General features: G+C 39.4%; 1 protein-coding gene across 3 annotated transcripts in view; it reads right to left on the reverse strand.

Moving 5' to 3' along the window:
- Positions 1-24,478, reverse strand: part of LOC124286842 — a 199,570-nt gene that overhangs the window by 77,313 nt on the left and 97,779 nt on the right. For 2 of the 3 annotated variants that reach the window (XM_046723282.1, XM_046723284.1), the window contains exons 3-15: positions 21,972-22,008; positions 21,247-21,367; positions 18,192-18,963; positions 17,943-18,073; positions 14,579-14,628; positions 14,274-14,316; positions 13,945-14,030; positions 13,209-13,263; positions 12,926-13,029; positions 12,671-12,719; positions 3,194-3,229; positions 2,453-2,556; positions 185-380 (exon numbers count right to left, since the gene is read on the reverse strand). In XM_046723282.1, the coding sequence (XP_046579238.1) occupies positions 185-380; positions 2,453-2,556; positions 3,194-3,229; positions 12,671-12,719; positions 12,926-13,029; positions 13,209-13,263; positions 13,945-14,030; positions 14,274-14,316; positions 14,579-14,628; positions 17,943-18,073; positions 18,192-18,963; positions 21,247-21,367; positions 21,972-22,008 (1,784 nt within the window). The remainder of the gene's footprint in view (positions 1-184; positions 381-2,452; positions 2,557-3,193; positions 3,230-12,670; positions 12,720-12,925; positions 13,030-13,208; positions 13,264-13,944; positions 14,031-14,273; positions 14,317-14,578; positions 14,629-17,942; positions 18,074-18,191; positions 18,964-21,246; positions 21,368-21,971; positions 22,009-24,478) is intronic. The other variant, XM_046723283.1, reaches the window with a different exon arrangement.

Raw genomic sequence — 24,478 nt, forward strand, 5'->3', positions numbered from 1 at the left:
GATTATGATCTTAAACCTAAGCCTTTGACCCCCATTAGTTCAGGCTTCCAAATATTACTGACAGTTTGTGACATGATTGAGAATAACTTAAAAAGTGACGTCTAATAGTATTCCCTTTCCCTGTCACTCTACAACGTTAGTGTAACCTGCTAATAAATCCTAAATTAAAACAATTTAATCATACCAATATTTATTGAACCACTTTTACCTGTTTCAGAACACCTGTTGTGACCACGCAACAACAGAGACTTAACATTTTCCTCATTCCTCATTCGCATCACCCGCATCTTTCGCCTCTCCCATGTCTTTCGCCTCTCCTGCATCTTTCGGATCTTTCGCCTCTCCAGCATCTCCCGCCTCTCCTGCATCTGTCGCCACTCCTACAACAGTACAGTCAGCTGATGAAAACAATGAAACACAAATTGCCCACACCTTTTCAAAAATGTATAAATGTTAACCGTTACCTATTACTAGTCAGATTTATGCGCGAGTTATAACAACTGCTTTCATATAAAACTAAATTGCCTGGCAAAAGAAAGTATAGGTCCACTTTCATTATCAAAATAAAGACAAAAGCAGATATTTCCGTGCAATTGATATTATAAGATTCCGGCGTCATCTTGGTATTCTCCATGTAAACAGACACAGCTCTCATGTTTGACTTTAACTAGAATTAGAGATTAAATACAGTTAGGGTGGCATTGTTACAGATTGTTAAAGTCTGTGTCGACAATTAATGTCGATAGCACAACACCACGGAGGACGGTCTGAGTCAATAACGTGTATGACCTCCTGCCATGTCAGTACATATTCAGATACGTCTTCTCATTGACGTAGTCAGACGTAGCAGTATCCGTTGCAATTCTTCTCTACGTGCACGTTCCAACTCTTGTCGGTCTTGTGGAATTGGTCAACGACGGCTGATTTGTCTATCCATGTGGTCCCACAAGTGTTCAATCGGATTCATGTCTGGTGAGCAGGCTGGCCATGGTGAAACATCAACGTTGTTCTGTTGTAAAGATCGCGAGTTGCTCTTGCAGTGTGAGGCCTCGCAAAGTCGTGTTGAAAAATGATGCCTCGTCGTTGATTGTGTGAAACGGCAGTGCCTTGATGAATATACTGACGAGCGTTCAGATTTCAATTTATAATGACCAGAGGTGTTTTTACGTCATCGATGACACCCGAGACCAAGACACCACCGCAACCGTAAGGATGGACCTCCCGTATACATTGGAGTGTTATACGCTCACCACGACGTCTGTATAAACGTTCCCTGTCATCTGTTTCACAGATGAATCCTTCAAATATAGCGGTCTTCCTGTGGTGTCGTTACCCGTGGTCTTCCACTTCCGGGAATGTTGAAAGGCGTCCCAGTCTGTCGGTGACGTTGGAGAACTCTGGACAAAGTCAGTGGTGTGCATTGGAACATCCTCGCTATGTGGATATGCGTCGCACCCATCTGAGTCATCCTTACTGCTCGTTCTTTTTCTTCCTAGGTTAACCTTTGCGTTCTCTGTGTGTGACTTTATGTGCAGTGATATTGCAGTGTTCGACAGGCCATTTAAACTGATTTTTTTCGCACGATATTTTACATGAAATCCGACTTATACATGTTTTGCACATGTTTCTTAGAGTCGAGGATAGAACACAATGGAGTGAGTGAATTACAGAAGACAATACAATATAAAAACAGGCTATATATCGCCAACAACTGAAGGTAGATCACCATACTAGGGACCATGGGGACTTACAGTACATTTGCTTCCTGCCTCGACAATAGCTGGATTTACACCATACCTTCAGCTTTTAGCAATTTTTTATAATCTTGCCACAAATTAAAATAACATATACTACGATTAAAAATAGTAGTGGGTTTAAATTTACTTTGAATGTGTTGGGACTTACGTACCCAGAACACAGCGGAAGCCTTGTGAACTCCATCTAACTATAGTCGAAACATGTCTCACAACTGCCACAGTTACGATGTATAACAGTTAAAACACAGTTGCAGAAGGTGTAACACTGCCTCATAAATACAATAAACAAAAATCTAATGAGGTAGTGATTTAAACAGATGTGATCAACAAACAAATACTAACATCCATTTTGTTGGATATTTCATGGCCGTTACAGAGCCCTTTCACTTATCACTTACCAAATATCATGAAACTATGATGAAAAATTACTAAAGGTCATGCAACGTTTCAAAAGGTATTTTTGAAAGATCAGAATCCAACTTCTCAAACAAATTTGGGAGGGATTTTGGTTGGCGAAATTATGTGAGGAATCATTCCATTGGTCCAATAGTTTTGGAGGAAAAGATGTTTATGTTACACGAAGAACGATGCACGAGTGACGCTGTACGAACAAGCTACAAGATTAGGTGTGCAAAAATCAGTATGATCATGATAAACTCATAATCAAGAGATCCTCCTACATCATACCAACATACCTTCACTATCCTTTGATGATCCTCATCATACTCCCAATCATCATCATCATCATCACCATCATCATCATAATACCAATCATCTTCATCCTCATCATACCAAAGGTCTGAAATAGAAGAACGTGTATCTAAATGAATCCCGATAAGTCGAATGCCGGTGTCTCGAATATTATGCGTAACTCGAAGTACCTGTCGGTCCCGACCATTCCCTGTTATAGTTGTCATCATTTGAATACCGGTTACACGAATTCGACTCATAAATACACACGATGACTCGAGGAGAAAAGGTGGTCCCATGAGATTCAAACAACAGCAATCTTGTATACATAAGCCGAAGTCAGTCAATGAGAAGTTTATTGGTGTAGCAAACTGATCCAATTAACAAGCCAGCGCGGCTCACACCTTTCCGCCTTTGACGGGTGAGTTCAAAAGGCAGATTAGTGATTTTACGGAAAATACTGTCTGTGCTAATCACACTGGAACTGATAAGGTGCCCCTATTAGTGATAGGGAAATCATTAGATAAACAAATGCTTAGGCGGGGGAATTAGGACTGGATCATCTTTTATTCTACCCTCATAGACATACCTATGTTTCGAATGCATCGATAAGTCGAATTTATTACTTGGTCCCTAGAGATTCGACTCATAGGGATTTCACTGTATTTAAGACTATCACGAAATATCGGTGATGAAAACCTTCCGGCATGCTATTATTAATACCTGTAGGTAGGTAACTACTTTACCTTGATGAAAGACCGACTGTTCCATTTTCCAAGATTCTGAAACAACAAAGAGGTGACACAGGGAACATTGCGAAAATACATTTTTGCATTAGATACTTGCAACCATCGGTTTTTCTTACACAAAATGAGACTTTGTCTGTTCTGTGCTTACATGTCATCATATCCCAATTGATATGATATCGCTCACAGGATTGTCTGGTCCAGACTTGATTATTTACAGACCGCAGCCATATCGCTGGAATGCTGCTGAGTGCAGCTTTAAACAACAACTAGGAGCGGTGGTGTGGCCTAGTAGTTAAAGCGTTCGCTCGTCACGCCAAAGACCCGGGTTCGATTCCCCACATGGGTAAAATGTGTGAAGTCCATTTCTGGTGTCTCCCACCGTGCTATTGCTGGAATGTTGCAAAAAGCGGTGTAAAAAAACCTCGCTCACTCACTTAAACAACAACCAACCAACGTGCATCAAACTTCGTTCACCTTCATTCATACCAGCCAATATCAGTCTTGTATATGACTATCTGTTCAATACGTTTTATATCCAAATCTTATGCTGCCATTATCCCTCTTATTCAGGTTTACTGGAGCAGTGATACAGAGTATAGTATCCAACTTTTACATCACATTACTTGTCACTGTCATGATGTCAGATTTTCAACATGTATTTATGAGTGGTTATATTAGTGTCTTGTTTTCTTTCATTCTTATTCATAAACTGACGTACAAAAGAAACTTTACACCCGCAATTTCGGAAACATTTCGATAAAACATAAAGTAACCTTGAAATATGTGGTCTGTATTATATACCCAACACACAGCATGTGAATCATTAGCCCAATCACACCAACTTCAGTGTTTTTTTGCTTTTGATGTATGTTTCTCGAAATTCACGTTTATTAGTGACTGCACGTGCAATTTATGCACCAACGGTATAAAAGGTGATCCACGAGATAAACTGACATTATTGCAACGAATAGTACACCAAAGGAATGCCAATACTAACAGCAGAACAACGAGAGGGAGCCGTCGGTATGTCCCACATGGGAGCAAACAACAATCACATTGCCAGAACACTTGGTTGCATCCGACAAACCATCGTGAACCTTTTTAGCCATTTCCAGCTGACCGTCCTAGGAGCGGGAGACCATGAGTCACAATACCCCAAGAAGACCGCCACATCCGGTTACTCCATCTGCGAAACAGGTTCTTGACAATGACGACAACGGCACCAACGGCACTCGGACACCACATCCACAGGAACACCGTCATGAGACGAGTGCATGCTGCAGGAATCAGGGCCTATCGACCCTTTCGTGGGATGTCCTTGACACGACAACATCAACTAAACCGTCTACGCTGGGCAAGAACTGTGCGACGTTGGTCCCGACGGAATTGACTGCGGGTGCTCTTCACTGACGAAAGTCGATTTAATCTGTTCCATGCGGTTGGTAGAGTCTGAGTATACAGGCGTAGAGGCGAGCGACTTGCACCAGCTTGTGTACAAGAGGTTCATCCCTTTGGTGGAGGTGGAATAATGGTCGGGAAAGGAATTTGTGGCGAACAGAAGACTCCTCCTCAAGGAAATCTGACAGCTCGGGCATACCGAGATCAAGTGCTCACTCTGGTAGTGCTGCCATTCCTTCGGCAACAGGCACAGGGGACCATGTTTCAACAATACGGCGAGATTGACCACAGAGTTCCTTGCTCAGAATAACGTGCACGTTTTGCCATGACCGTCATGCTCCCCGGATGTATCGCCCATTGAACATCTTTGGGATCATCTTGGACGACAGTTGAGAGGTCGACAGCAACAGCTACAGACCAGGCAGCAACTGGAACAGCCACTTCATGAGGAGTGGAGACAGATTCGCGCTAACGTCATCCGACGTCTTACGTTCTCCGTGAGACGTCGTGTTATGGCCTGTATCAACGCCAATGGAGGTCACAGATATTGATTTGAATGTCAGTGCATGTCCATTGACAAACATTCATTATGGACATCATTTAAGGACATGGTCTTTACACTGTTAACTGTAAGAAAACATTTCATACCCCTTACGTCTTTCGGTGACTCAAACTCAGTTTCAAACAACCAGTCATGATTGCTTGCTGTATCATGCAGCAATGATCATTATATACTATCCCGGTATCATGATATGAATTGGTTTTGTTATTTTTCCTGTATGACTGAAACGAATGAGTGTCAAGTTTCTTTTGTACTTCAGTTTATATTTTTTTTTCTCATATCTTAGTGCTAATCGACTGTAGAATATGAATTTCCTTTTGGATATATAAGTCATATCTTATCTGGAAACACCTCGAATACCAACTCTATAAAAACACATAAGATCAATACAGTCAACTAAAGGGACCACTAAATTTATCTTGTTACAATGGACGCACAGCAAACAGATGGGACAAACATCTTTGTTATATTCGTTATAAGCGTATTTGTTAGAAAAAAGTTAACTTTTCATGGTTTTGAGCTGATAGTCAAGCATTGAACATTTTAAGCAAAGGCTGTGCCTATAAGAGGTCAATTACCTATTTTAAAAGCCTTGAAATATGGATCAGTTGTTACTTTGCAGATTGCAGATTTGCTTGTTATGGACTATAATTTCGCCATGTTTTACTAGTGTTCAGAATTATTCTCACTGCGCGAAGCAACACCTATCGGAGGATGAGAAGCTGTCTATCAAAACAAAGGATATACAATAAAGAGGCATAACCAAACTGACATATGTTTTAATAGTTGATTAATGCATAAAAACCTTCAGATTGAAGCCTATCGGTGCACATCAGTATTGTAAAGTACATATTATCCCTTCCGAGACTTCGGGCAAACGAGCAACGTGATAAAAAAAATGTGAAATCTTTGATAGATTATCACTAGACATGATGATTTACCATTTAAATTTTGTTTTCTCATAGTTTTACACAAAGCGAAGCTTGTAATCAGCAATCAGCTGTACGCACACTTTTTCGGAAATCTCCCTGTGATACGGTTACAAAATAACCAATAATATAACTTTAAAGAATTTTGGTGCAATGGTCGAATGAAAGTGTTATTTTATGAGACATTTTCTATCTAGACAGACAGACAGACAGGTGGTTTATTATAGTCTTACCTCAAGCAAACATAAAAGTAAAATGAGCCACTCCGTTTGGAGTTATGAGAGACTAAACGTTAAAAAAGTACAAATTAAAATTACTAATAATACAAATTGGGAAAAAATAAAATGGATAATATACACAGGTAAAATGTAAAAACACAATAAGGTATATAAAATATCCTTACATCATTTAAAATGGCCTTGCAGGTTTCGGCACTTACATATGTACAACACTTGGGCTGGCCAGGATAAAACATAGCTTAACATCATCATTCTGTACATTACAATCAGGCCACTCATCATTACATGTAGTTAAAAGATCTTTACGGCCATCATTATAAATTAGACATTGAAGTAAAACATGCATCTCAGCTTCCACACAGTTGGTACAGTTAAAACATATTGACGGTTCGTATAGCGAAGCTTAATCAAGCCTAATCGGTGCAGCCCCACATCTGAATACGGCCAGAGATCTTCTGTTTGGTCTCGACATCGGGAGTGTATTGTAGTATTCCGGTCTGTAGTTGTCCTTGAGCTGGTTATATAGACGCAGTTTGTTACCCCCCTTGCCACTGATACTGATACTGTTATCCTGATTTAAAGCACTTGCCCACTTTTCTTTGAACATCTTAAAAACTCATTCTTTCACTTCCGTCACAATACGTCTGTAGTGATAGTTATTTTCTTTTGGAATAAAACTATTCAATCCAAGGGCTTTATATATTACGAGGACTCTAAAATTCCATTTTTTCTTATTTTTAAAAGCATGATTATTTGCCCAATTAAAAACATTTCTTGACAGTCTGTGGTCTTGAAGGGAACTTAAACGCTTGTAAAACTTTGACACAGTCTCTCATTGGCGAACTGTAGGTGGAGTCCATCCCATGGCTCCGGACACGGCGTTGTTGGGGGTGAATTTTCTGAGACCCATAAAAAACCTCATTGCTTTATTCTGCACAGCCTTAACACATGATAAGTCGTACTGTCCCCATATCACAGAACCATACTGTATGGTAGACCACACCATCAAATCATAGAGTTTTGTATAGGTATGGTACTGCATTCCACCCAAGGCCTTGTAATTTGATATTGACAGACCCAGAGCTCTATTTGCCGAGTTTGCTACTGCTTGTCCCATCCGTTGTAAGTCGAGGTGCTGCGTTAGTAACAAACCAAGATAATTATAGCAGCTCACTAATTCAATATTTTTCATTCCCGACGAAAATGTTTACGAAGTTATCCTCGCTGATTTGGTCCTAAAGTGGATCAATTTCGATTTATCTCCATTTATGTCCATCTTATTCTCCAGACACCAGGTACTGAGTACATCAAGTAAAATGTTCATGTTATCTTCGTTCTCTGTGACTAAAACTATGTCGTCAGCATAAGCTAAAATTTCAACGTTGATATTGTCGACGTCTACACATAGAGCCAGTTATTTACAGTTGTGATCAAGTCATTAATATAGAGGTTAAACAGAAGGGGAGATAGCGAGCACCCTTGCTTAATCCCCTCAATGCTACTGTCGAACCCATTCGACAGGAGAGCAGCATAATGACATCACCAAACAGAACTTGCAGTCGTAATGGATCTAGCGGTCGATGATTTTCGAATAATCTTCTGACATTTGGAGATATTATAAACTGTCAGTATGTCATAACAATAACATAATATTGTTATGTGTCTATCGCCACTAGAAGGACAATTCTGGTGATTGAAGATGCCATGCATGAATTCTTTTTTCCTTTCACAGAAACGGATGAAACCAGATCTAGTGTAAGAAGGTAATGTGAATGGATTTCTTAAAAAATGGAATGACGGGATACAAAAATAGTCATAGTTTGCGTGAATGCATTTCACTCAAAATCGGTATTCATTTTGGACATTAAAACAGCTAAACGGCACATATTTTGTTCTCCAAGCAGAAGCAAAATTGAAATACGTCTGTTGCATCAAAAAGCAGAGCTTTCAAAGTTTTAATTCTACCTACTAATTGTTCACATTGTTTGACGTGTGTCCATTTTTTCTAAAAAAAGACAATACTGGTCAAGTGACCCAGTGCATGGGTCGATTTAGCATCTAGAATTTGCACTGGTGCAACCTAAAACTGCAAAATGTAACCTCATATTTATACCTACTTGCACACTGTGCATTTCATATTCTGCTGTTAAAAACAGACTTCATCTTGGATACAGACTGATGACCCGAACTGGCTTGAAGCAATGATTACACTGACAGTGATTGAAAGAATGACCCTTTTTTCATGTCAGGAAATTTTATGAAGTAATATATAATTTTTATACCAGACCCAGAATAATTTGTTGTAATGATGCTGTGAATCAGCAATATCAAAACCACAAGTAATAGATAAATATATACTGAGCAGGAGGTGCAACCTGTTTTTGTGGTAATCATGTAAGGTGGCACCAGGGACAAATAGGTTTCCTTTCCCTAAATCAAGCCCTGCAATAAAATATTTTTTGCTGTTCAGTTTGGAGCTAATTCATTGAGATTTCAATTCGGATTTTTTATTGCCATATATATGTGGCAATGACAATATCACATACATACAGACCCCAGAGTGCTCAGGTTTTGGCATTTTTTAATTGAAAGAAAACTGTTCTTGACATTTTTGTTTTATGATGGCAGGGGCAATTTTGCATACTGTAGTGATAGGAGTATATCACTATCAGACACTTCAGCAAACAGCAACAATCCTCGAAAGTTCAGTAGACTAATTTCATATTATGTCATTGCTCCAAAACCCAGGAAAAGATGCTAAGGTAAGATAATTTCTATTTACTTTAATTTTAACAGAATATGAGGGCTGTTGACTTTCATCAGAGGCCATATATTTTATTACATGTATATGATCCCTGTTTTCATCAAATGGTAACATTTTCTGATAAATATACTGTTACTGCAACAGCATAAATGACACTAGTTATTTGTGATTGAAAATAATTCAGAAGACAAAGAGTTAATGTAGAAAACAAAAATTGTTCTTCACCCATCTGTATTTAAGGTATATTTTAGCAAGATACTGTATAGAAACAAAATATACACAATAATATGACACATCTATCCATATATTTTATGGTATAGTTGTAATAAATAATTATGTAAAGTTGTTAGTTTTCCACATCACTCAAAGACAATAACTGAGGATTGGTTATTTACAATTTGCTAATGAATTTGATAGATCCTTAGTGTCTTTACCCATGACTATTTGGGAGAGAAGAATACTAATCATATTAGTAATAACAATTAACATATATGAAAATATTTAAAGTTGTAACCAGCTGTGAAACGTTAAGCATTACAAATCTATCATCAGTATTCACCAAGGATTTTAATTTATTGCATAAATTTATTTATGAAACTAAAATTGTTCTGAAGTTAGACTATAACTTTGGCATACATGTAATATGAACGCAAAATTTATTAAACCATCCCTAATTTCAAGTGAAACTATAATTGATACTATGTTTTAGTATACAATATCATACATATGCATCACGCATAATATTTTGTCAAATAAGAAAAGCATGAATGTTATTTCGAAACAAATTTTGTCACGCCCATTCCCGCGCACCTGTTGTTGAGGCCGATGTTTGTAAACGTTTGTATACCTATACGGACAAAGTAAAAATCCCTAGCGAAACAAGCATCAACATGCCTCACAATTATATGTTTCTTATCTGCATATTCAGTGTAGAATAATGTGGTTGTCCTAATATCAACAAATGTTCAAATAAAATATACTGAGAAACTTGCATGTGGAGTGTTTGATCGACTACTCTTTCCGGGTCACGGGAGTATACAAGATCAGACTGGTTCCGTGATGTGCCAATTGTATAGTAAAAAAACAACATGTTTTATTCCTATGTTTTATCATTCTAAATAGATATATGACTTAAATTTGGGTTTGCCAGACGAAATATTTCCAAATTTACTGTTAGTATTCAAAGACGAAAGATTTTTACCAGACAACCTCTGTCTGTAACATCGCATCTGGTTACCTTTGCACTTACCAGAAAACAAGTTAGATTTCGCAATATTCATTTTCGTTCTCTCTTGTCATATTATACTGAAAATGATAAATTAAACCCGTGTAGAATGAAAGATTCTTCAACTTTCGCCAGGGCATATACACGAAAGTCCCGTGAACTTTATTCTTATCAAACTAGCAATATTTTATGTTCAGGTTGGACGAAGCGTAACACGGCGCAACACTGTTTTTCTGTGGGCTTGTGTCAAAAATAATGAACCATAACACTTGAAATTAGGACTCGGGAATATTCATAAATCATATATTTTATTCTGCAATTTTCATGACATGACACGTTGAAATAAACGCAATAGAGTCATTTGAATAAAACATGTGATGACAATTGACATCGAAAACATTTGTTTACGACGAAACGTTTCTGATTATTATTTTTCAGAAATGTTTTTTTCATTTATCGTCGTGCTGATGATTGCCGATACAAACATACGAATTTAAGTCAGCTAATTATGAGATATCGGAAAAAAGAATATTGAAATCGGTTTCCGCTAATTTAACGATTTATTCAGGATCCTTATATGAAACGCATTCCACTGTCAATAAGTAATACTGGGGTGATTATACCCCTTGTCCAGAGGTCGGGTATTTTTCCAACTTGGAAGCAAGTATAATAAGTTTATGTATAAAATTCAGACATTGTTCATTCTTTAGAACTTCGGACGGTAACGTGTCACATCCCGCTGATTTACCACTTTTCGTCTGTAGAATCGCCTGTCGGACTTCATCCCTGGAAACCATTTCGTTGAGATTACTATTTGCATCTTCACTCCCCGTATCACACTCCACACTGTCTCCAGTAGTGTTTGCGTTACAGTTCAACAGGTGCGAGTATTCATCTTTCCAGGCTCCCAGAACACATTCTCTATCACTAGATAATATTGACGTATCACACTGCACATACGAACGATATTCGTTACATTCGTTGTGGGGACTCTTATCCTCTTCCTTCAAGTTTAATAAAAGGTTCCACGTTAGCATAGAGTGTTCTATTTTACAAATAGTAATTGATCAATACTTCCCACCAATCCGGCAGTCTCTAACAAGGTATCTAAATATGGAGCTATTTTAGTTCCAGCTGTTACTTAAGAACATACTTTATAACATAAAAGCATTGAGGATTAATTGATCATTTTCACTCTCAGAACACATTGATCAGTGACCATTGAGGTCTCTCGTGTTTCTATTAGAGCTGACTGAAAGCAAAAAGCAAATATCGCAGTTACAACCAAAAATGTTTTAAGTATAATATCAGACAATGAACTTGTTTGAGGATTATATTCGTTAACATCCACACATAAGAACAATATACTAATACATCTTCAGATGTACAAAGAAACTTGTTCCATGTCTCGTGTCTTGTATGAGGCGTTTCGGGATATTACAGCCCGTGTTCATCTGATTATTTCTTTCAACTGTTTCTCATCAGTGTGATGACTCATTGGATAGCTGAGATAGCACGCGTGACATCTATGCTCACGATATCAATTTAGTTAGACAACAATAAACAGTCAACTTATTATCGGCTAATCCTCTGAACAAAGTATTTACTTTTACATAACGCCAAGATGTGGGTGTATTCCTGCCTACTTTAATAAACCTACATATATAGACACCTTTTTGCAACTTAACTGGCCGTTCCTCGCTTTCTGCGTCGCCACCTTTAGAGGTATGGGTGTACTTTTGAGTTAATTTGCATTGTCTCGGTAATCCGAGTGCTGTCACAAGTAATTAATACCTGTACTAAAGTCATTAACTGAGCATCAAGTGAATGACGAAAAATACACAAGTGTAGGGCTTAGATGAATAATAAAACCACTGAGCGACAAGAAGGGAGTAGAAATTGTTGTATTGAATACAATCTGCCTGAACAAGTCGTCGCTTGTTTGACTACTTTGGGAGAAATCTATAGTCGCAAAATTAATTATACATGTAATTGCTGAATACTGAAGTTCTTAATTGTGGATGCGCATATACACACATATATGGATTTGCAAGGTGAAAGGGGTTTGTAAGCATAAATCCGATGGAATATTATAATTCAAGGGGATTCCCGTGTTTTAACGAGGCACACCCTTGCTGGTCCGAAACCCAGTTTGTTGGATGGCTCACGCTATTTGGCATCCGGTGATTATGCAGGCTAATTGAAATGACGTCGGCTGGATGACGAAAAGTTGGAGTTTTGATTCCCTTTACATAAAGGCAATTTGTCAAGATGTATAGCGTTCCACTTACTTTATTCTAGTATCTGGAGCTTGAGTGATGAACATAAGCATGATTGATCTCTAAATCAATACATACCTATTTTAGTCTGGAAGTAGTCAATGAGGATCTTGTCTTCAACTAGGAACTAATGAAATGAGAACAGTATTAGTTACATACGTTCCTGCATGAATGCATGACTTTATGGTTTTACACAGTTGTATACAACTTTTATGCTTTGGGATTTTTAATGACATGTCCGGCACTTGCATTTGCACGGTTATTCCTATTACCTTCCACTTATGTGTGTGTATTATTGTGATTTGGACATACGTGTCTGTCTCATATTCTCACCTCTTTAATACTGTGCAGTACGTCATTCTGTCCATATATTCTCTGTTTAAACTCAACGAGTAGAGGTTTCATCCTGTTAGCCATTAGGTCCTGACCATCACACTCTGTAACAGAATAGATCTGTTGAATTGTAAGGATAATATTCTGAATCAATAAGAAAGAAAGAAGGATATTTCTAAAGGACTGACGAGCATAGTGTAAGTTGCTAACACCTTGATATCTCTGCATGACTGACACATTAGTTCATGTATCCACACGATGTGTTCAAACTCCCTACTCTCACCTGGCGATGAAAGGTCGTCAAATGGAGAGTGTTGAAGTGATTTCTTCTTTCGACCCTACAATATTGAGAAGCAAAAATAGATAAATACAACTTTGAAAATGAATTATGACGCAAAATAATTTCACCGTTGCATTTCAGACTTAAAGAACGAATAAACTTTGTTTTTTTGTACATTTTTAACCATTACATGTGAAAGACTTGTGGTTAGTCTTCAGCGGAACACCAAATTCATTCTTAAAAAACTTGTGGTTAATCAATACCGAGCGATCAAATGTTGCCAAAAAGCCATCTGCTTCACTCTCGCCCACCAACGAAACCGCAGAGAGGTTACGTATTTTCACGTTGCATTTCAGACTTAAAACAGCCACATTCACATATACACAATAAATAATATTCTTATCATATGTTTATTTTTTATATGTCATCAATGGTAAAAATAAGTTTGGTTCTGGCGTATGTCACTGCTAGGTGAAGTATTTGAAAACCTAAATAGACCAAGTAGAAAAACATAAAAATACATGTTGGTCCGATACCTAAAATGTAATGTGCAATGCAGAGATGAGCCAGGGATGGGGCATACTCTCATTTTTATTATTGGTCGTGTATGCGGTGTCAGCTGGGACATTACTTGAATGGCCAGGTCGTTGTTAAGTTTTACTGCTGTGACGATTGTTGTCTTCACCCTTGATAGTGTAATAGGTTAAATATATATTTCAAGGATTCCAACATCACTCACAGTCATGACGTGCTTTACTTTCACAGAAAACATCCTTAACACGTCCATTTCTTCAAAAAGGAAGTTCATTTGTCCTTCCCATTCATCTGGAAAGCAATATAATGTTCAGACTAAAGTACAATCCACAAATACATTGTCAGTATCAGAGAGTAACATTTCTCGATTATTCGACACCACCATGTTTAGAATTTAAAACAAGCTGTGAAATATTTTTGAATGGATCACAAATAGGAGTTTTGAAGCAAGTCACTATTCTTGCTTCCTGAGAATTAACTGCCAGATATTTCAGACCAATATAAAGTTTATAATTTAGATTCTCATGGTCTCACCATTCTCCAATACAGCTATCTGCCCTTTAACGCTGTCCACCTCCTGAAAAATACATTTAATCCATTTTCCATCTAATTGATTAAAATAATTATTCCTCATAATATACACATAGAATCTGATGTAGGTAACTGTCTGTGTGACAACCATCATCTGAGACATGATGCTGTCGCTGCTATGTCAGTCCAGTGGTAAGTTTCATTATTAAACCTTTACTTATGTCGTGGGTATTTAAAAATGTATGTTACAATATGTGCTCATTTAAGTTGATGCAAGAACTTATCCAAAGAATGTATGTGTACATTACTCTTTTAATTGTTGTTGTACGCATTTTCAGGTTTTTCAGTTCCTCTTGAACTACAACAGGAAAAAAAGAAAACATTTTTATTAAATCTCAAATAACTACAAGATACAATGTTAAAAGTTATGGATATGTCTATAGTATGTACAATCAAAATATTTTTTCGTTCAACTGTTTTTACAGCGAAGTTAATTAAAAGATCTTATAGTGGTGTCAGTGAGATACAAGTTGAAAGTTCTCATGTTGTTTCTCACAAACTGTGTGTAATATACATACCAAGAAAACACCTCACACACTAAAGACAACGACCGATGAGTGTTTGTTTATGGTTATGCACAGTCAACAAAAATAACTGTTGTCTGCCCCTTACATATATCAAACTAACACAGGTTTTATAGTATCAAATGTACACGTTACTCTACGTCTCTGTGAGCGGTACATAAGTGTAAAAGTGGTGGGTGTGTTTGTCTGTTCATGCTTCACTTTGGCAGTACCTAAATAAGGTGAAAAGGTATCTCAATAAGGGATATGAATGAACTATTATCATATTTGAGCCCTTGCATGACTGCCCTAAATTAGTACACAGCTGGGGGGCGGTGGGGTAGCCTAGCGGTTAAAGCGTTGGCTCGTCACGCCGAAGATCCGGGTTCGAATTCCAACATGGGTACAATGTGTGAAGCCCATGTCTGGTGTCCCCCGCAGTGATGTTGCTGGAATATTGCTGAAAGTCGCGTAAAACCAAACTCAGTCAGTAGCACACAGCTGGACTAACGGTCTGCCTCCTTTTGTTATGAACAAAAACTGGATCAAAATAATTTTCAAAAAGATTTTCAACAGTGCTGAGCTGCATGTTATAGTATCGGTACATGCGACCGAAATACTGAGCTTCTCATCAAATTTTAACGTTCAGAATTTAAATCAGTAGCGATGTTAGTACTGACTGTTGGCAACATCATTGTGGATTCATCTTTTCAACATGTGTAGCTATGACTACCATTGAATGATCGGTCAGTGAGGACTAAGAACTAACTGCACTTATTGAAAACTACACCTAACTACACACTGAAAACTACACCTAACTACACATTGAAAACTACACCTACCTACACATTGAAAACTACACCTAACTGCACTTAAAAGTACACCTATACTAGTATACTGAGTTAAACTAGAAACTTCACAATCATATACTAAAAAATATATATATAAAAGAAAGGACACAAAAATGTGGTATAGAGGTTATCATTTATTTGTTAAGGTCCATATGATAAACTGAGAATAATCGCAATGCCAAAAATCGGTTCCATGTGATTACATACTTTATCAGTAAAATAAACAAAGTGTCAAGTCACAAGAAATTAAATCTGAAGTTTCAAACGTTCAATAGCGTCACCCCTTGCCCCCACAACTGCCAAGCAACTCTTCCTGATGCGTGTAAACATATTAGTGGGCAGTCGGCGCCATTGTCCCTTCAAAGCAGCACCAAGATCCTGCAAATTCTGGGGTTGATTCCTAAGAGTGCGCAGACCTCTACCAAGAGCATCCCAGATGTGTTCGATTTGATTGAGATCTGGTGACCTTGGCAGCCAGTCAAGAACCTTTTTCCCTGCGTTCTGCAGGTAATCCCTGGTTAAAATGGCTGATGTTATACGGTAAAAATGCATCCCTAAATCAGTAAGAGAAGTACATCAGACTCCCTATATAGATTTGCAGATTGGCTCATGATTGATAACGGCTAGACACTGTTGGGAAACAGAAAGTCTAAAGATAATGGCGTTTAGCCATAAGTTAGATATATGTCTGTCGTGAGAGACAGAACACAATAACAGATCGATAAAAGGGGAAAGTTACCGAACGGTATTTACCGATAATTTCCAATCGTAATATTCATGAGTGCTAGGACGGATATAGGATTAACGAATCAAAACAATGAGTTGAAACATGTGATCAGGCCAGGCTCGAACCATATAAAAAGATAGGTTTGGCACTGAGCAAGTGCTGCGCGCTTCTAAGTGACGGAAGCCAGTCCACACCACTCAGTCGCCCCGTGTGGTATAAGCCTACCCTGTCTGCTGATGAAGTTGTATTTAGAGATGGACTGAGACAGAGTAAACTATGTGAGTATAACTTGGCGTTGCGTTTATCTGTGAGCGTATGTGTGTCAGTACATGAATGTAATGCGGGTAGCTGGGAGTCACGGTCGTCCGACCCCTCACTCCTGCACTTAGCATCCTCCCGAGGACCAAGCGAGTGGAGCGCCCGAGCTACAATCTTCCCCTGACAATGGGAACGGCCACAATTAGTAGGTAACTGTTGTAGGGTTTACTAACGCCCAAACACCAGTTACAACACTCAGTCGGGTCCCGCATTGTCATGTTAAAAGTGCAGACCTGGACCATGTGCTGCCATGAATGGAATAAGTTTGGGGGCTAGCACCTGGTCGCGGTAACCTGCAGCATTAAGGTACCCACGGCGTGGATAAGTCGGGAATAGTCAATCCCACCGAAAGCACCACAAACCATGACACTTCAGCCCCTAAATCTGTCAACTTCCTGTACACAACACTGAGCATAACGTTCACGGCGTCGCCTCCACACTCTCATCCTACCATCAGCGAATCTGCGGGTACATTTTGATTCATCACTCCGAGTCCATCGGAGGTGTCAAGGGGCCCACAGCAAACGCTTGACGTCGATGTAATGGCGCCAAATTGGTTCCGCGATATGGTCGTCGAACACGAAGGTGAGCAGCTCGCAGCGTGGTCACACGTGATCGACCTGGCCTAGGGCGATCAGAAGTGGTGCCAGTTGGTTGCAGTCGAGTCTGTGCATCATAAACAGTCCGACGGCTGCACCCCGTTGTAATTGCAACGCCACTTATTGAGGTTCCCGCTTCCAGCATGCCAACGGCACGTTCACACTGCACATTTGAGAGGCGCGGCATTGGAATTGGCTGTTCTTGTTAGTGCTTTAAAGGGTTTTTAACCTTGTACAGTTGATGGGAACATGTGCGATCAAATGCACGTGCAATGATAAGAGCACCAGACCAGTGGCACGTGAAAAACAAGTTTTAGTACTTTTGTGGGGTGCACGATGTTTGGATTGACATAAATTTGCTGTGATTACTTTTTTGTTGAGTCGATACTTTGGGACTACTATAACAATGCATATTTTTATTTACAAATATGAATTGTCAAGTTTGTATTTTGATTCAGTATACGACAAACTGCACTTATTGAGAACTTTAACAATCTCTTATGAATGAATATGACTTCTCTGCCTAAGGTACAAACCCACAAACATATCCCAGTTTAAAGAATAAACATACAATCTCACAACAGAATTTTCAGGATACATATGAATTATCTTACTGTTTGTAAATCTCCAGTGTGAACAACTGGGGTCGGTTTCTGTTTCGTTGGTTTCATCCACGATGCCTGTGAATGGTGACAAGTCCAGTGTACTGAGCTCATCGACTGTCACGGTTGGCGTATACACCTTTCTGAAGAAGTGAACCAGTCACATTTAACTTTTAAGTAATTTTTATCCCTGTCATCTGTTAATTTGAATCTTTTCCACTTTAACAGGATGCTACTTCGTATTTTCTAAATTATACATACCTTAGCCTGTCCCTCTCTTCCTCTGACTTACAGACAAGTAATGTGTCCCCCAACCTGCTTAGTCTCCTTGCCACCTCCAGCATCAGGGTAGAGGCTCCAGTACCACGTCCACACATCACCTGAACATCGTTGTTGTTGATATTCTCAACTAATACAATGCATTGTTCTCTTGTAAGAAATCTGAGACTATCATCATCTTCTTTCCCAGGCTCTGTCTTCACACATTTTGTCTCTGCGACTCCTGCCCAGAATGCGTTTAGGACTTTGAAATACCTGGTAGAATTCATAAGCAGTGAGTCCTTTGTGATGAAGTGTGACGACTGTGTTGCAAGTTTGTTTATGTGAGCTTCAAAGGTTACTTTGTCGTATAATGTTGAGACGGGCAGTACTCCATGTACCGGGTGTACACATTCGTCCATGAATCTACTGAGTGTTCGTGTCACTCCTCTTGCCACTGACATGTTATACTCCAAGGCTTCCGTTAAGGAGTCCCCTTCCACCAGGGTAAGAAGTAGGACAGAATGCCCCGGTAGGGCGATGAACACATCACATCTGATATGATTCGCCAGAGACGAGGTAGGGATATCCAAAACGGGAGCCAGGGATTTAGAGATGAATGCAAAACCTCCTTCAACAGCATTTTCACTGACAGGGGTTTTAGCTGAATCATGGCGAATCAAGTTAAAAGCACAGAGGTCAAAAAGTTCTAAGAGTCTTTCTTTAACTTCCTTCAATGGTGTTTCAAGGCTGGTTGGAATAATGTTGACCCCTTCTGAAACCATACAGTTTAATGCGATATTGTTGTTGGAAACTTAATATAGTGGGAATCAAACAATGGAAACCCTTTATAACAGAGTTATTTTATGACAGAGTTCATGGTATTGTAGCTCTTGATTAATTTGATACTTTGTGTATTGAAATGATATCATTTGAATACTAACTATTTACATGTACAAGTCCCACATAAAGTGTTGATCAGAAGAACTGTTACCTTAAAGCTAAAACTGATTTTGTTCCTAACCTGCTAAGATACACCAGAGCCAATACGAATGTAGTTTTGCTTATGGAATAAACTAATCACACATTCATGTTGGCATATACACTGAACCACAAAAGATATGTCGCACCGATAGCGGGTTTTTTTAAAGCACACATTTTAATTCACTCTTATTAACAATCAAAACGGAGGATTAAGTTCAAACTTGACATTTCTGTTTAACTCATTTTCACGAATCACATTTAGAATTCACACAAACAAAATCACCACAAATGGTACCATTAAGACACCCCGAAGTCAGTATTGTGTGTGACCTCCATGGGCATCGATGAAAGTGTTGCATCGTCTGTACATGGAATAAATTAGCCGGTTGATGAAGGCCATAGGCAATTGGATCCATACTGTGCGAAATACCTGATCGAGGCCAGCCGCAGTTGTCGGCCTTTGTTGGAGGTCATTCAGTCTTCTTTGAATCTCGTCCCAAAGGTGTTCTATGGGACTTAATCTGGAGTGAGTGCAGGCGATTGAAGGGTTTGGATGCCATGTTGTCTGAGGAAGTCTACTTTGCTCTGGCAGTGTGTGGGCACGAGCATTGTCTTGCTAGAAGATGTGATTTCTGTAACGACCAAAATGTCGTACAACGTGGGGTCTTATCACTTGATCAATATACCGAACATCTGTCACGCCATTATCTCATCCCGGACCAAGATTCTGGAACACCACGGAGTCAACTAACTGGTTCAGAGCGATTGCACCCCATACCACGATGTTTGGGCCATCCCACGAGTCTCTTTCAACAATACACTCATTGGCAAACAGTTCCCCACGCCTTCACCGTACTCTCACTCTGCCATCGACTGCCGACACACAGTATCGGCTTTCATGAGATACAACCACACTTTTCCATTGTCGATAACGCCTATTTTCACTCTGAGTTGTCCATTGCCCATCGGTTTTGGCGGTGATGAGCGGTGAGGACAGGACTACGGTATGGTCTGTGACAGCAGAGGTTTCTTCCGCGCAAACGTCGATGCACTGTATCGGCACTGATGGGTCTGTTGTGACTCCCAGTGCTCTGGCGTGCTGTTTCCGTCGCTCTGGGGAAGCGATCCTGCGGATGGTTGCGCAGAATCTGTCGGTCTTGACATTGTGATGTTACTGAAGGTCGCCCACTGCGTGGACAGTGTTGGATGCTGTTAGTGACTTGATACCACACCTGCAGTCTGTAGATTGTCCTAACATGAACATTAATATGGTTTGCTACCCTCCGTGCAGTCTTGACAACTTGCAATCGTCCCAAGACTTGGTTCTTCTGATATCTCGTAAGTGATTGTGTCAAAACAAAAATGATTTCAGGCGAGTTTGGGAATGTCATATGAAACCTTTTACCATGTTTGACTTTTTCGGTGCTTTTGGTCGATATGCTTTTTCATCAGAAAACACACTGATGTTGGTATAAACTGTCAGTTTGGATTGAAAAACATGTTAACAAAACGGTACAATCATAATGCAAGCACCACCTTGTAAGAACACAATTTTGCATTTGCTTTTGAAAGGCGACGTTTCTTTCATGGTTCAGTATATTTAATTCACAGTAGGGTAATTTAAGTTGATTTAGTTCATCTCGAAAGAATACGCACATATGCATTTCACAATCATATATAGATTGTACTTAAATGCTTAATCATCTTACTTACAACGTTCTTTACTTATGCATGTATGATATGTATTGGGTAACGTCAAAGGGGATACAAACATGCGTATATGATATGTAGGAAAAGATCTCAGATTTAATGCATATGTAGTGCGACCATGAGTCTATTTCCTATTTATTTGCCAAATGTGGATTATTACAAGCACAATCCGGCTATATCATGAGCATGTGCTTTTGAATCAAACAGCAATGACACCGACATGATGGGTATATCATACCCTATTGGTGACACTGGTATCAGCAAGTGTTTACTTGTGCAACATGGGATCGCATGGTGTTGATCAAACTGGGAAATTGCATCTGTATGACATATGTTTGGCATAAACCTTTCAGAAAAGTAATACCTTCAGGGATATAGTAATTCCTGATATCAAATACACTGTTTCCAATCTGCTTCAGGTTCGGTCGAAAGAAGTCATTGGTTTCCAAAGTGAATTCACCTTCATCCTCTTTCACGATTTCTTTCTTAAACAGAAGAAAACGAAGCATGTTATGATGGTCATCTTTCAAATTGAACTTACTAATAATTAAGAGTACATTTAGCTATAAATGCGGTAAATCGACCCACAATGCAGTGCAAGAAGATGAGTCAAACGCAAAGTTCATACACAAACTTTATGTACTGTATATATCTGTTTAAATGTGTCAGATGCAAAATGGTAACAATGGATTCCAAATATGAAGTAATGAGGCATGTTAGTCGGACATATTCATGTTATTATATTAGCAGCCTTTAGTATGTCATCACCCAATCATATATAAAACCGTGCCTTACTGTGCAAGCATGCCTTATGTCACCACCCAATCATATATAAGACTGTGCCTTACTGTGCAAGCATGCCTAATGTTAATGTTGGTCCTTGATTTAGAACTACAGCATTTTAGCTTCGCCCTGGTGCCTGAGGCTTTAGTGGATCAGCAGCAACTACCATCATGTGAGCAATAACACAGAATACACAAATGTCGTCATAGTAGAGTTTCCATAGGTTACATAATAGGCGGTTATCACGGAAGCCAAAACACCTGACCACCTTCTTCACCCAAAGTCCTTTAGATATATAATACATACCAACAACTTCCACATTATGGTGACAGGGCTGCGTATGCTGCAGACAAAAAGAAAACACGTAACAGTCAAGTATCAAGAGTAAAAATAGTCATATCCACTTATACCGATTTATTTTCACCACAAAACACCAGTTTATTGAGTCGTTGTATTTTCAAACTCAGGTAATTTCAAATAACATATGCATACATGCACGTGTTTTTTATGTGTGTTTTTTCCTTAGTTCACCAATACATAGATATACATTAAAGTGTATAAGCATACAATTGACATATTTTCCCAGCATGGGCTTGCTTGCAGGAAAAACATGCAGCACGTGTGTGCGTTCTACATAGGTTGGTCAGGCTGTAGTCTTGGAGCACAGCGATTTTGGAGAGCATGCACATCGGACCTATTCTGTGTTTTCCCTTGTCATATTTGGTCGCTTGGACGTATGTACATTTTTTTATTATCAATGGAATTAATATTGCTGTTAGGTTCTGTATTTGTGTAACATTTCATTGTCACTTAGGCGTAATGTAGAAGTAGTAGAGTACTGTTAATGGTTTCTATTATTTGATAGGATGTTTAGTTTTGTCATTCTTTGCAGTGAACGTGAGTACAATTTTGAGAATGATATTTTTATGCGAATGCAATGTAGGGTTTGTGTATGAAATCTGAGTATTTGTGGAAATTGTGCGAATTGCATAATTTGTTGTAATTGTATCAGTTATATGATTTGCATTAATGTGTGAATGATAGCGTTATATTACAACTAGCGTAGTATTTATTTGTTGTGAATTTAAGGAATTTTTTGCAATAGTCAATTGGTAATATAACCATAAAAAATGTTGAAAAGTATTCATGTATTAGTATAGTTTCGGCGTGTAAGCAATAGAATATAGTGAAATGTAGTGATGTGTATTTATGATTCAATCCAATTGTTACAGCAAATGCCTACTGACCGGCGTGTGCGTGTGTGTAAAGTCGTGACCACTTAGTAGAGGGAGCTTCGTTACGTGAGCAGGCCTGGTCTGAGACGGGCGTGTGTGTTGCGTCGTGATGGCGTTGTGAAGTAGAGGGAGCTTCGTCACGTGAGCAGGCCTGGTCTGTGACGGGCGAGTGTGTTGCGTCGTGATGGCGTTGTGAAGTAGAGGGAGCTTCGTTACGTGAGCAGGCCTGGTCTGTGACGGGCTTGTATGTTGCGTCGTGATGGCGTTGTGAAGTAGAGGGGGCTTCGTTACGTGAGCAGGCCTGGTCTGTTACGGGCGTGTGTGTTGCGTCGTGATGGCGTCGTGAAGTAGAGGGAGCTTCGTTACGTGAGCAGGCCTGGTCTGTGACGGGCGTGTGTGTTGCGTCGTGATGGTGGCGTGAAGTAGAGGGAGCTTCGTTACGTGAGCAGGCCTGGTCTGTGACGGGCGTGTGTGTTGCGTCGTGATGGCATTGTGAAGTACAGGGGGCTTCGTTACGTGAGCAGGCCTGGTCTGCTACGGGCGTGTGTGTTGCGTCGTGATGGCGTCATGAAGTAGAGGGAGCTTCGTTACGTGAGCAGGCCTGGTCTGTGACGGGCGTGTGTGTTGCGTCGTGATGGCGTTGTGAAGTAGAGGGCGCTTCGTTACGGTGTAGACGGTATCCCATGGGAGTGTTGACCTTGGCCAGGTTGTGTGTGTTGACGTCGTACGTCGAAGTACGTCGTAACCCTGGGATGATCGAGCTGGTTGCCGCCTGAGTAGTATACCCATCCTTACATTTGAGTGTATTTACCAGACCTGGAGAGGACGCATCTATACGAGGCCGAGATGACGATGCATCTGACTCTCGTGTGTTGACCTTCATGTGTGCGACATGAATGGACATTGAACAGTACCATCTTTGAACTGAACATTTAATCAGTCTATTTAATATTTATGTGTTGGCACAGGGATATATCGTGATCATGGTTGTACGAATCATGTATTTCAGGTATGGTCTGTTGTCACAGTAAATAATGAGTTACAAGTACATGTAATTAGTAGTAGGGTTCATGTATGTGGGCAAACAGTAAAACAGTGTGATAAAAGTCAAGGTATTAGAGCTTAGTATATTATGATATTAAGTAACCTCTGTGTGTGTGTGTGTGTGTGTGTGTTTACGCAGTAGAAGTGTGGGTATGTAAAGTGATTGCTTGTACATGTGGGAAGGTGTGTTTTGAGAGTCGTGTGAGACATAAACTGTAGGATGAGTGAATGAATGGTGTTTACCTGTAGGGATTATGCAAGGTGTGTACAGTGAGTGTGAAGATGGATGCTTCATGTGTGAAAGTGTGTGTGTTGTAATATGTTTCTGAATAAACTTATGTTCTTAATCTTCATACTATGTTGTGTTGTGATGTTGATGCCACTCTAGAGTCTATTCCGTGACTTTAGTTTTGAAAAAGGACGGCCCTGGTATAAAATTTCAACACGGCGGACATGATATCCTGGATTGTCATCCCCTGAACATGTCTGGGATGAAATGAAGCAACCTTTCGCGATGGCATCCCAGATCCTCAA

The sequence above is a fragment of the Haliotis rubra genome, unplaced genomic scaffold (genome assembly GCF_003918875.1).
Source record: "Haliotis rubra isolate DU_JTF1 unplaced genomic scaffold, ASM391887v1 Scf393, whole genome shotgun sequence".
NCBI classification, from domain to species: domain Eukaryota; kingdom Metazoa; phylum Mollusca; class Gastropoda; order Lepetellida; family Haliotidae; genus Haliotis; species Haliotis rubra.